Source organism: Eubalaena glacialis, chromosome 3 (assembly GCF_028564815.1).
Source record: "Eubalaena glacialis isolate mEubGla1 chromosome 3, mEubGla1.1.hap2.+ XY, whole genome shotgun sequence".
Classification (NCBI taxonomy): domain Eukaryota; kingdom Metazoa; phylum Chordata; class Mammalia; order Artiodactyla; family Balaenidae; genus Eubalaena; species Eubalaena glacialis.
In genome coordinates, this window is record NC_083718.1 from 22,464,866 (window position 1) to 22,477,794 (window position 12,929).

The following is a 12,929-nucleotide window of genomic DNA, read 5'->3' on the forward strand; positions in this document are numbered from 1 at the left end:
ATATCCTTACAGTCATTTTTGCTTATTTATCCTCCAACTTCCCACCACAGATTAGCATCTAAGGAGAAGTCACATTTGCCATGGAAGGGAAGAAAGGTCAACTAAAAATATTTTAAATAGCAGGTTTCTGAAAAGTAGGGACCACATCTGTAATTTAACACTGCAGAGTACAAATCCATACTTGAGCAACTTTTAAAGGAGGGTCATGATGTCCCTAAGAAAAGTACCCCCAGTGAATAACTGAACTTCCGCACTATTTATTGAAAGTGTTACAGCCACACCTTTAAAACAGAGAAGCTGGTTTTGGAGCATGCTCAAGAGTTCCTCTCAACAACCCCACCTCCCAAAAGAGAAAACAATGCAAAAGTACATTTTCTCTACAGTAGCCTTCTGATTAGAGCTTTAAAACAAAATATAAGGTGGTATATAAGAAATGTACTAATTCAATCATACCTCATATATAATTCTCTGTACAAGGTCAAATTCTCCCTCCAAAGAGGAATCTAGAAGTAAAGCAAGGGGGTTGAATTTCACCCTCATTCCATGAGCAATCCGCTCTGAACCAGTTTTACGCAAGTTTGTCCTTTTGCCCTGCAAAAGAAATGCACGGAAGGTTAAGGATCCCGGTCTAAGCAAGAGACCAAAAAACAACAAAAAGGGAGGAATAATATCTCGGCTGAGATAGTAAAAGGAACTTTGAAAATACATATATATATATATATTTAGCGCTTAATGAATAAACCCACGTAACTAAGTGGGAAGGAGCTAACTCTTTAAAGCCTAGTGAAAACTACATTTGGGTAACACGCGCTAAGAGTATAATCTGCAGTAGGAAGTAGACTGGTTCTCCGTCAAGGATCAAAATTAGCCAAGATTGGTCTTTAAATTACCTAATACAGTAGCGCTAACCCCACATTATTAAACTGGGCAAGAGCACAAACTGAGAATTGTGAGAGCTGACATTTATTGAATGATTATTCATTTATTCCTCTCGAAAACCCTATTATCCCATTTTACAGATAAGGAAGTTGAGGCACACAGCCAGTAAACATCAGAGCTGGAATTCAAATCCAAGGAATCTGGCTTCTTCAAAGCCCCTCCTTTTAACCATATCCAACATAATGCCTCCTAGGGGGAAGGGGAGTGGAGCATATTATGAAGGAAAAAAATAAAGATTATTAGTCTGTCTTAGACATACCAGGGAGGAATCCTACAAGTCTTAAAATGTTATCACTATTTTATATTTAAAAATTTAACTGTACTCCAAGACACACGGATAAATTAACCATCTTTTCTACCTTTTAATACGTCAGGCTTAAAAAAATAAGGCAAATGTTAAAACTAGATCTAACATCCTATAAGATAGGTTTCTTAAACACAACCAACAGAGTGGAAACATTTCCTAGGGTATGATATGCTACACATAATTCTCTTTATTTCAGATGTGGAAAACTATTGAGTTTTGAAAAACGTTAAGTAGCAATGAATATACTTCACAAATGTACAATGGCTAAAATGTTTGTCTCTTGAAAAAAAGAAAACAAGAGTAAATATTACATGGCTGAGATAATACAACTCGTAAACAGTACAATCATACCCACTTTCAAACAACAGTACGAGATAGTGGCTTCTACTTTACTTCAACCAAGAAGGAAAAAGTTTATAGATCACTTTCCTAGGAAGAGAATAACAGAATCTCGCATGTTTAACTCAAAGAGAATCACGCCTCAGGACACAGAAGCACAGAATTGTTAAAAAACTGTTAACCTCTATTTTAAAACTTTTTTCACTAGAACTCAATGTTTACCATATAGAACTTTTAAACAAATGTCGACTGTAAACTAGTAGTTGAGGCAACTTTGGATAATCATTATCTTTGACTTCTACCACATCTAAAAGATGTAATAAGGGATCAAACATAAAACGCACTTAAAAAAAAAATCCTTACAATATGCTATTGTGCTTTTGCCCAGGTTTTAAAAATTCATAGCTTGGCATCCTACTGAAACAAAATGACTTCAAACTAAACTCTGAAAAAACCAACTTTAAAAACATTTTGGGATTCTGATCTTCTCTCACCTATTTCAAAGTGACATAATAAACTTCCAAAGAAAAGCTTAATATTTGGAAGGAGTGCAGAAGACACCCCCAAGTCAAAACATACAAAGCTTTAGAATAACTTAGCGTCATCCAAAAGCTATGGGACGCGGCAAAAGCAGCTCTAAGAGGGAAGTTTACAGTGATACAAACTTACCTCAGAAAACAAGAAAAACCTCAAACAACCTAACCTTATATCTAAAGCAACTAGAGAAGGAAAAATAAACAAAACCCAAAGTTAGCAGAAGAAAAGAAATCATAAAGATCAGAGCAGAAATAAATGAAGTAGAGACAAAGAAAACAACAGAAAAGATCAATGAAACTAAAAGCTGGCTCTTTGAAAAGATAAACAAAATTGATAAACCTTTAGCCAGACTCGTCAAGAAAAAAAGGCAGAGGGCCCAAATCAACAAAATTAGAAATAAAAAGGAGAAGTTACAACCGACACCGCAGATATACAAAGGACCATAAGAGACTACTACAGGCAACTACATGCCAATAAAATGACTGTCCACACTAGAAGAAATGGACCAATTCTTAGAAAGGTACAATCTTCCAAGACTGAACCAGGAAGAAACAGAAAATATGAACAGACCAATTAGAAGTACTGAAATAGAATAACTTAATGTCAGAGCACAAGGAAACCTGAGGGATCGCCATGATACCCAGAGACTTCAAACCAGGCTGAAGGAGAGGAAGAGGCTAAAGAGGGTCCACCCCACTCTCTGCTCAGTTACCTCCCCCAGCCCCCATTTCATCCAGAACCCTTCCAATTTTATCAGCATTGGAAGTTTGAGGTTCCACCTAAATATGACATTGAAAATAAATTTCACTGCTAGAAAAAGAAAAGTTTGAAAGAGTGATATCACCAATGAGAGAAGTTAAACCATCTGCCCGATTTCACAGAGCTAAACTAGTGATCGAAAGTTCCAAATCCAGGTCTTTTCATTCCCAGTGTTGCCTTCCATGATATGTGACACCAGCTAGAGAAGAAACAGCAAACATGGTGTTTATAGGTATAAGAGCAAAACTTTGCTTCCTTCATAAAGAAAGGGGTTCTTCCCCCCAAATTAAAATGTTTGTGATGCTGAATATATTGCATTTTGGTACCATTTATAAGATCCACTCTGTACCAAGGGAACTGTAAGATAAAGGGCAAGCTGTAGAACACATTTGCTACAATAGGCAGTTTAAACACAGACCATCTTTTGTGAATGGCCGGCTGTAAGTACTCACTGGTGTTTCACTGAGTAGTGACAACTAGCCACCTAGAAAGCTGTGACAAGACAAAAGGTTTCTGCAGTGACCACAAGACACCACAGTACTTACAGGAGGCAGAGAAACCTGCCCAGTGATCTCAGGCGGACGCAGGCTCACAGGGTCTTCTCCTGGGCCTTCTGGTTCCCCAGACGGGTACGGCGGGGGTGGGTAGGGGGGGTACTCCTCGAGGTACACTTCAAGCAGAGGGGGAGCCTCTGGGTTTGGATCTTCCACGTTGTTCTGGAAACTTGGACTGCTGTCTGGGACTCCTTCAGGTTCATACTCAAGGCCCGGAGAAGGAGCGGGCAGGTCACTGCTCTCTGTACTGGCGCTCCCTGCTTCCTCCGGGGACACCGGCTCAGGGGCCAGAGGGAGCGCCTCCTTCTCTGGCTCCACATGCAAATATGGATTCTGGATCTCCACTGGGCTTTCCGGGCTGGCAGTCCCAGAAGTGGACTTGGATGGGTGCGCCGGGACGGAGATGGTCTCCATGGCGGCGATGGTGGTCCTCTGATACAGAAGTTTCTGAATATTCGGCCCATTAGGACCCTCTGGCTCTGTAATAGAGCTGCGTTTCTTTAGTGGCCGTGGTGCGTTCGACAGTTTCTTTCGCAGGGCTTCTAGGTCAGCATCGCTCTGGTTCCGGTAAGGATTAGATAAGAAAGGCAGTAATTTGGTTGGGCTGAGTGGCCTAGGAATTCTTTCGTTTTCATGGGTCTCCTGAACTGAAGAAATGGGCTCTGTTTCAGGTTCCGGGCTGCCAGGTTTGCCCTGGGTATTGGAATAAATGTTCTCTGGGAGCTGCTGTGGGTTCTGGGCAGTAGCAATCACAGGCTTGCCATAAACTAATTGGAAATGGAAAAAAAGCCCTGATTAGTATTAATTAAACAAAACTAGCAAATAACAGACATAGCTAACAATAATTAAAGCCTCTTTTAATTTCATAGTTATTACATAATACCCTTCAATACAACTAATTTTTAAAAATAACAAACGACAAAGCAAGGTTTCCGTCGTTGCGTAATAAACTTATTACAGAATCAAAACCCTCATTGATTGTAAAGAGGTACCATTATTTTATGTACCAATATGAAAGAAAATGCTGTCAATTATAATTGTAAGAAATCAGACCGTAGTATCCAAATTTAAAATGTCAAAATGTAAAAAAAAAATAAAAATAAATAAATAAAATGTCAAAATGTGGAAAGAATTTAGAATCAGTGAAAACTGGTGATCCTTTCACGTGTCCAGATTAAAACTAAACATGCACTATCCCATCTTTCACAATTTTCAAAAGGAAATCAATGTGAGAAATCATTTGGCTTATAAAATTATTAATAACCACTTCTATTTACCAAAACTGTTCTCCTTAAACATTCTGATTACATCATCATTATCTAATTCCCGAATTATTATATTAGCAGTTTTCACCAGACTCATGAAAAAGAGTAAGATGTAGCATATATACTAATGCTCTGCTGTGTAATTACTTTCATGACATTTTGGGCCATAATTACGTGCTTATTTCATAGCTAGAAAGCCATTTTCATTCCATTAAAACATAGTGAATTTTATTCCAGTCCCATAAACTAATGACTCTTAGAAAGAACCCAACAAGTTACCAAATTATGTATGTTGAACACAAAGTAATCTTTTTGTGTTTTATATTTAACTAGTAACTGTGTCCTCATTAGAACAACTTAAAATATAGTAGAAAACATTAAAAAAAAAAAAAAAAACATATACAGAGGCAGTTGTCTAATCCTCTATGCACCACGAACATCTGGTCAGACCTAGAGTGAAGACACCTCCCTCTGCGCAGCGATCCCCTGCAGGCACTTTTCCCCACTCACCGAGGAGCTCGTCCGTGAGCAGGAAACAAACGCACACAGGAAATTCAACACAGAAGGCTATGTCATCGCTATAGGTTTTATTCATCAATTTTCATATTTATTTCATTTTATTCACCTACCATCTTCAGCTACTACAGTAGCTGACATTTAGCACAAACTCTTTTAAACTCCCCATGAAGAACAGAAGTCATAATGAAACAAATCTCTTAGGACAAAAGCATCAGTCAAAAGTGGTACAAGTCACTGTGCTGTGTACTGATGGATGGCAGCTCTGGTGTAGGATGGAAACACATCCACGCAGGTGAAGGTGAGACCAAGAATCTTACCGCTCGGAAAATGGGGCCCTCGGGAATGGGACTTGGTCAACGCGCTCTGCACGGCCTGCTGGAAGTTTTTGCCGGGAGCCTGGTGCTGGGTATACATGGAGTATATGGAGCTGGCAGCCACGGTCTGGGGTTTTCTGAAGGGCGGAAGGAGGGTGTCCTTGGAAGGCTGAGGCGTGAAGGGCCGGACAGCAGCAGCAGGGGGACTTTCTTGCTTAGAACCTGGAGGAAGGGTCTGGTCTGCTTGGCCACCTGAAGGGATGCTGGCGGCCAGCAGGACCCTCTGCTGCTGCCCTGCTGGTTTGGGTTTGTTTCCCATGGATGCAACAGCCGCTGACAACTGCTGAGGGTTTCCATCTGGCTTAATGTCTGATGGCGACTGATTAGTTTGTCCAAAATAAGGCAAATTAATCTGTTTTGGTTTTGATGGAACAGGAGGTGGTACCTTAGCCACATTCTTATTCGCAGCCTGTAAACACACACAACAGCCAATTAAAATACTGTGTAACTGGGTATACAGGATGTTCCAGACAACCTAAACTTCACAAATGTTAAGTACAGACTGAAAAGACTAGCTCTACATTTAAAAATCATTAAAAACTTTTAAATCTCTGAACTTAATCACACGTAAAAGGGACTTCAGTAATGCAATACAATTCCTGCCCCGTACGACGTCCTCTGCATTGCCCCTTCCTATTTGGGCAACTATAGGTGGCCACTTGAAAACTTTTAACGGCCATTTTACATATTCACGGATGGCACCGATAACTGAAAACCATTCTCGTTCATCGGAACTTCACGCAATCTGGGCCACGTGGTTAAAAAAAAACTCCTAACTTGGAGCATGCAGCCATAGACTGGTTGTCAAAGGTTGGGATCCTGGGCTTCCCTGGTGGCGCAGTGGTTAAGAATCTGCCTGCCAATGCAGGGGACACGGGTTCGAGCCCTGGTCTGGGAAGATCCCACATGCCGCGGAGCAGCTGGGCCTGTGAGCCACAACTACTGAGCCTGCGCGTCTGGAGCCTGTGCTCCGCAACAGGAGAGGCCTCGATGGTGAGAGGCCCGCGCACTGTGATGAAGAGTGGCCCCCGCTTGCCACAACTAGAGAAAGCCCTCGCACAGAAACGAAGACCCAACACAGCCATAAATAAATAAGTAAATAAAATTAAAAAAAAAAAAAAAAAAAAAAAGGTTGGGATCCTAACAGTTATGGAAGATTCATCATCAGATTGCTTGACATAACCTAAGCTCCAAATTTTGAAGAAACAAGGGAACTGAGCAGCACAAGTGCAATGTTCTTCGATGCACCAGTATTTTTTTAGAGAATCATACAAAACATGACCCAGAAGCAAGCATGTTAAGTCACGCTCCAGTATGATGTGAGACCACAAATATACTCAAGCAACAGCATTTAAAATAACAGAATGCTGTTGTATTTTCTAATCTTCCAGATAGATTGTTTTTTTCTCTCCCTTACAGAATACTTTCTCTCTTCTAAAAAAAAAAAAAGTGTCTATAGAATTACCATTAAATCTTAAAACTGGGATATTCTCAAGTACCTGAGCATCCCGCAAGATATCTTCACTGCTCTGGTTCTTCCTCAGGGTACCAAAGGCGGGTGGGGCAGCAGACTGGTCCACGGTGTCAAACATTGAAAAGGGACGCACTTTCTTCTCCTTCTCCCTCAGCGGAACCTCCCCATCATCAGCTGAAGAAGATAAGGTAAAAAAAGAATCACACTGATAATCAAACTGCTTGTAATAAAATTTCTTATTCACACATGTTTCTCTCTCCTCAAACCTATACCCACTAAATGCTCTTCTATTTTTAAACTAAGTTGATTAAAGGATAACCCAACACTACAATGCTAGTACCTTAATTCCCCGGCTAAATGAAGCTGTTCTGGAAATAAACACAGTCCCTGGTCTTAACACACTAGAAAATAAGCTATCTAAAAAAGAATACACAGAACCTTTAGATGGCCAAAACAGAATATTCAGGAACAGCACAAGTAAACCTCACCTTGGTCTGGAGCGTTCCCAGAGCTTTTGGACACAGAAGCAGAGGCTTGTTGGCTCGAGAAAAGATCTGCATTCGGAGAAGTCCAATCAGGGCCAAGCAGATGGATTTTAGAGCCTAGAACACAGAAAAGCAACTGCAATAACCCGGCATTCTAAGGAGATGTTTAATGGTTCACTTTATTGCTAAGAAGTTAAATCTCTAAAAATGGGTTTAAATCTCAGACTCACAAAAACCCCAGTAAACTTACTTAGAAAACATCAGATTTTATACTTGTAATTTAAGAGTGTTCCTGCTAACTCAAACAAATTAATCACGATCAACAGAAAGTCCGTTTGAAGCAGCAAGGACGCATTACTCCTCACCAGGTAAGAAAACGTCACCATCCCACCCAGAAATCCAATCCAGCAGACCAAGGGCTCTCCGGTGTGTCTTACATAACCACCACAAGTGATGCACACACAACAAAAGCAAAAACACGGACTTTCAGCCCATGACTCTGACCACAGTCTTGGGTAAATCGGAGTATTCAGGTTTTTTCTACACTGGTATTTAAGTTTCAAAGCCATAGCTTTTATTTTTCCTTAAAAAAACAAAACTAACTCTTTCTACAATAAAACCCAGACTATGCAGCACTATTGCTTCACAGTGGTAATTACAGCAAAATAATAAATAATTTTAAAGTTAGCTATTATTTACACATGATAGTGGTTAGGGAAAAGAGACGATTCTATTTTTTTTTTCTCCAGGGGTCAGTTTAATAAGCTCATTAAAGGATGTTTTTTGTCCTGCTTTTCCTACAACTCTCCCTTCATTTTTTCCTCCTATTATAAAAGTCTGGCTTGCACCTGCCCCCCCACCCCCGGCCAAGTATCTGAGGACTACACACAGAATGCAAAGACCACTAACACCGGGAGCCTCTGTTACTTTCACTTTTATCTCCCAATATGTTTACCTTTATTCTAAAAATTATCATCAGGCAAATTCTCACACAGAAACACATACGAATAGCAAACACCAATCATCAACAGTATGGACCCACTGTCTCGCAGTCTGTGGAGACGACACCACTAACATATCTGGAGTTTCTATACCACAAGAGAAGTTCTCAAGTTATTAACATCAGATCAAAATTTCCTTATTAACGAGAAGGAATTCAAAACAATTTCCAGGTTTTCAAAAACCTGATGTTTTATTTCCTTTCCTGAACAGAACCCTATATTACTTAGGGTTAAGAAAATTATCATTTCTTAACCCCAAAGAACACAAGGAGATTCTTAGAATTGCCACATGAACAAGGGATAGGAAGACATCTTTTTAAACTCAAACTTGGAGAAAAAAAAAAAATCTAAATTTAAAAAAAAGACTTGCTGTGAAGCACAAATAAAAGAAAGGTATACAAAAAACAAACACACAAATAAATAAATAACTCAAACTTGGGGGAAAATCATAGTGAGCACGGGAGCAGCTAAGCCCTGGAAGGACTTGGAAATGCCTGGTTTTACCTTTCACTTGTGAAGCGGCCCCAGATCTCATGTTGGGCAGTGTCTGGACTTTCATGGACCCCTCGGAAGCCTGCGTGGCCCCAGGCCCATCGGGCAGGGCTGGCTTCACCAGAAGCTCAGGCCTCGAGGGGATCCGGGGCATAGTCGACGACTGGATATAGGGACCGACCGCAGCCACTCGACTCGGCCCTGACGCCCCCGGCTGGGGCAGGTGTCCGTCAGACGAAACCTTAGGAGAGAGCACAGAGCCTTTAGTATTGCAAGTCAGGCTGGATCTGACTCAGAAAAGCCCGTGACGTGTTCATAATTTTGTTAAAAACCGGCACTTTCAGGATCTAGCCATCAAATCTACAAGAGACGTCCCCAGACAAAAACACCCCATGGTGAACTCTCACCCACACTTTACTACAAGAATTAGAAAAAAGAGCAGAGCTACGTAGGTGATAATATTAAAAGTATAAGAACAGTGGATTCTCTTTCAAGAAGTCACAGGTCCCGTCCCTTTCCGGAGGACACACCGAGCATTGATTCTGAAGATGCTGCTGCAAGTACTGACCTCACTGGGATGGTCATCGTCCCCGCCTCCCGACCCCTGCCAACAGCGCACTTACTGGAAGGTTCTCCTTCTGCTGCAGGGCCGCCTTCTTCTTCCACAGCCGGTCCCTGAGCTCATTGACACGCTTGTCCATGACCGCCACTTCTGAATTGCGCTTATTCAAGCACTCCCTTTGTTGTTGCAGCTTGGCATTCTGCTCCTGGTTCAGTTTGTTTCTTAACTGAATAAAATTAAGGGGAAAAAAGGTAGCCAAGGAGTAGGAAGAAAAATTTCTCAAACAGATAATCACATGGTTCGCTATTATACAATTTCTAAAAATGTAAGGTCCCTCCACACTTCTCATCTCATGGTTTAAAATTAAGTGTTGGACCACCAGCTGTGGTCATAAGGAACACCTCAGATTTCCTGTTTGAGGTACTATAAAGTTTATTCTGGATTCTGTGGGGGTTAGGTCTTCCTCCCCCTCCCCGCTTTAAGGAAAAGAGGCCGAAATCCAGGACTTCCTGCCCCTTATGTGGACAACGCTGTCGTCCTAGAGAGGATGTGCCACTGAATGTCACAGGCGGCCACAGTTTACCTGCAGCTCCTTGTACAGCCGATCAAGCTCAGCCACCGCGGACTGGTTGTCATGGTGACCATCAATCCTGCCGTTCTTGAGCATCTCTAGCTGTCTTGTAAGTTCCTCTACTTTTGACACAGCCAGAACGAGCTCCCTCTGCTTTTGCTGGAACAAACTATTCATCTGTTCAATTTCCTCCACTAAAGTAAGAACGAGAAAAGCAAGAGTAGTTGAAAAGAAAAATGAGAATGGACTGCTTTCCGGGCAACCAGGATGTACCATAAACTTTCTCATAAAAAGTAGAGAAAATTTTCAGAAATGTCCTAGAATCAACCTATTCCTTTATAAGCACCTCTAAATCAAACAGACATCTCTAAATCAAATCACTAACATTGTAATTAAAATGGTATTGTAATAGTTGGAGCCATTATATGCATAAAAATCCTTACCTTCATCAAATTTTCAGTCAAAAAATAGAGAGAAGCAAGAGGACTTCAATGCAGGGGGCCTGGGTTCGATCGTTGGTCAGGGAACTAGATCCCACGTGCATGCCGCAACTAAGAGTTCGCATGCCACAACTAAGGAGCCCTGGAGTCGCAACTAAGGAGCCCGCCTGCTGCAACTAAGACCTGGTGCACCCAAATAAATAAATAAATAAATGGGGGGGTGGAAACTACTACTACTACTACGTTTTCCAAAGGGAACTTGGAAACCTCGTCTAAAACATTCAACAGCTGAATTCAATTCAGGGGGAACCAGCAGCATCAAAACTGCAGTGAATTATACTTTTCCCAAAAAATCCTTTTAAGTTGATCTACATACAGAGTCTCATCTTATTCTTCTTCCTTACTGCAAATTTATATAAACTTCCTACACCAACGTGTTTTCTTATACCAATGCATTTTCTTACACCCAAACAGTTTAACACTGTACATTTAGCATTGAGGTAAACCAAATGGGAGCAACTCACCAAGTTTCCCATTGCTTAGCCTCTTCTGTTCCACGTGGCCTTTAAGTGCTCTCACTTTTTTCAGCTTAGCTTCCTGATTCTCAGCTATTTCTTTGAGCCTCTTAAGCTTTTCCTGTTCAGCAGCTTGTTGCTGTTGACGCTGATCCTGCTGTTTCAAAAACTTTAAGCGCTGTTCCTGAAGATATAAGCCATCATCGGACATGTCATTTTAAACAGCAGACCACTAACCCACAATTAATCTGACCACACCCTGAGGTACCCAGGCTGAGGTACACCGGTGGCTTGCTCTGGTCTCACCATCTGTCCTACACGCTGCTATGAGAACCACCTGGGGAGTTTGTGAAAAACAGACTCTCCCGGGCCCAAGCCTAGAATCTACCTCTTAGGGGGTAAGATCCAGGAATCAGTGTTTTTATCCAAGTGGTCCTTGTGCAGCAAGCAAGCAGTGATCCTTGAACTAGTTTTCATGAGCTGCGGCTATAATTTTAAGAAGGAGCTCATGTAGAGGGGGGAGGCAGTAAAAGAAAGCTGTTAAATGATACACTTCGAAATCCAATTTGGATTCAAACCCAAGCTCTGCCACTTATTAGCTATGAGACTTCGGGCAAATTACATAATCTCACCAAATCCACAAGTCTGTGTCTTCACCTATAAAATGAGATGATCACTAGTCCTCCTAGGGCTACAGTGAGGATTAAATGCAATGTGAAATGGAAATCTCTGTTTACAGTATCGTACATAGTTAGCACACACTCAATACACTTAGAAAAGAGCTAAAGAACTACTTAGTGCCTTTAGAAAACTGCAATAATGCAACTTACAATTTTATTTCTATTATATTAAAATTTTTAACTGAGTAATAGAGCCACACAATTTATAATCAAGGGTAAACTTCACAGATTAATATGGCTAAAACATACAAATAACACAGAAATAGTTTCAAAATAAGACCCCGAGGGTAGAGATTTATTCTGTTAACAATCAACCTTTTTCTTTGAATTCATGTCCTTGCAACTCAAGGAATGCTGCGTCAGCATCACATGGGACCTTGTTAGAAATGCAAAATGTCAGACTCCAACCCACAGCTACTGAATCAAAATATGCATTTTTAACAAGATCCCTAGGTGATTCATATTCATATTAAAGTTTGAGAAGCAATGATATACATGATTTTGAAAAAAGCTGGTGTCTGGCATCAAAAGTAGAAAGGATGCATCGGAACCCTAGGAAGCATTACAGGGAAGGCCACCGTGCATGTTGAGAACCACCTTAAAGAATCCCTGGCCATCACTTCAAAGCCCTGCTGGGGACCTTGCTACTCAAACCCTCAAGTTGTTCACCCCAAGTGAACTTACAGTCCCTCAAAGACTGGTCGGCGGCAGAGACTGGGTATTTAGACCAGGGGCTGGCAGACCTGCAGGCGAAATCCAGCTTGCTATCCGTGTTGTTAAGTAAAGTTTTCTCGGCACACTGCCACACCCATTCGTTTACCTATTGTCTATGGCTGCTTTCCTGCTACAACTGCAGAGCTGAGACAGCACAGCCTGCAAAGCCTAAAATATCTCAGCCCTTTACAGACAAAGTCTGACAACATCTGGTTTAGACCAGAAGCCCATGGCTGGCAGGAGCAGCAGCAGGGAGACTGGTTTTGATAGAAATGGAGAGGCTTCCCATGTCTTCTCTGTCCAAGGGCAGGATGAGAATTAGGTGGTGGGTGAAGAATGTCCCCAGATAAAGGCAAGCAGCCTGTTACCAGGGCCAAGCAGCAGCTGGGGACAGGTTAGTGA

The 12,929-nt window shown here is 41.4% G+C and overlaps 1 protein-coding gene across 3 annotated transcripts in view; it reads right to left on the minus strand.

Annotated features, from left to right (window-relative positions):
- The window catches only part of TP53BP2 (tumor protein p53 binding protein 2), a 61,674-nt gene that overhangs the window by 9,561 nt on the left and 39,184 nt on the right, over nucleotides 1–12,929 (minus strand). For all 3 annotated transcript variants that reach the window (XM_061187329.1, XM_061187330.1, XM_061187331.1), the window contains 9 exons: nucleotides 11,143–11,317; nucleotides 10,191–10,372; nucleotides 9,669–9,833; nucleotides 9,058–9,286; nucleotides 7,556–7,669; nucleotides 7,093–7,241; nucleotides 5,537–6,002; nucleotides 3,427–4,202; nucleotides 454–591 (listed from right to left, as the gene is read on the minus strand). In XM_061187329.1, coding sequence (XP_061043312.1) covers nucleotides 454–591; nucleotides 3,427–4,202; nucleotides 5,537–6,002; nucleotides 7,093–7,241; nucleotides 7,556–7,669; nucleotides 9,058–9,286; nucleotides 9,669–9,833; nucleotides 10,191–10,372; nucleotides 11,143–11,317 — 2,394 coding nt within the window. The remainder of the gene's footprint in view (nucleotides 1–453; nucleotides 592–3,426; nucleotides 4,203–5,536; nucleotides 6,003–7,092; nucleotides 7,242–7,555; nucleotides 7,670–9,057; nucleotides 9,287–9,668; nucleotides 9,834–10,190; nucleotides 10,373–11,142; nucleotides 11,318–12,929) is intronic.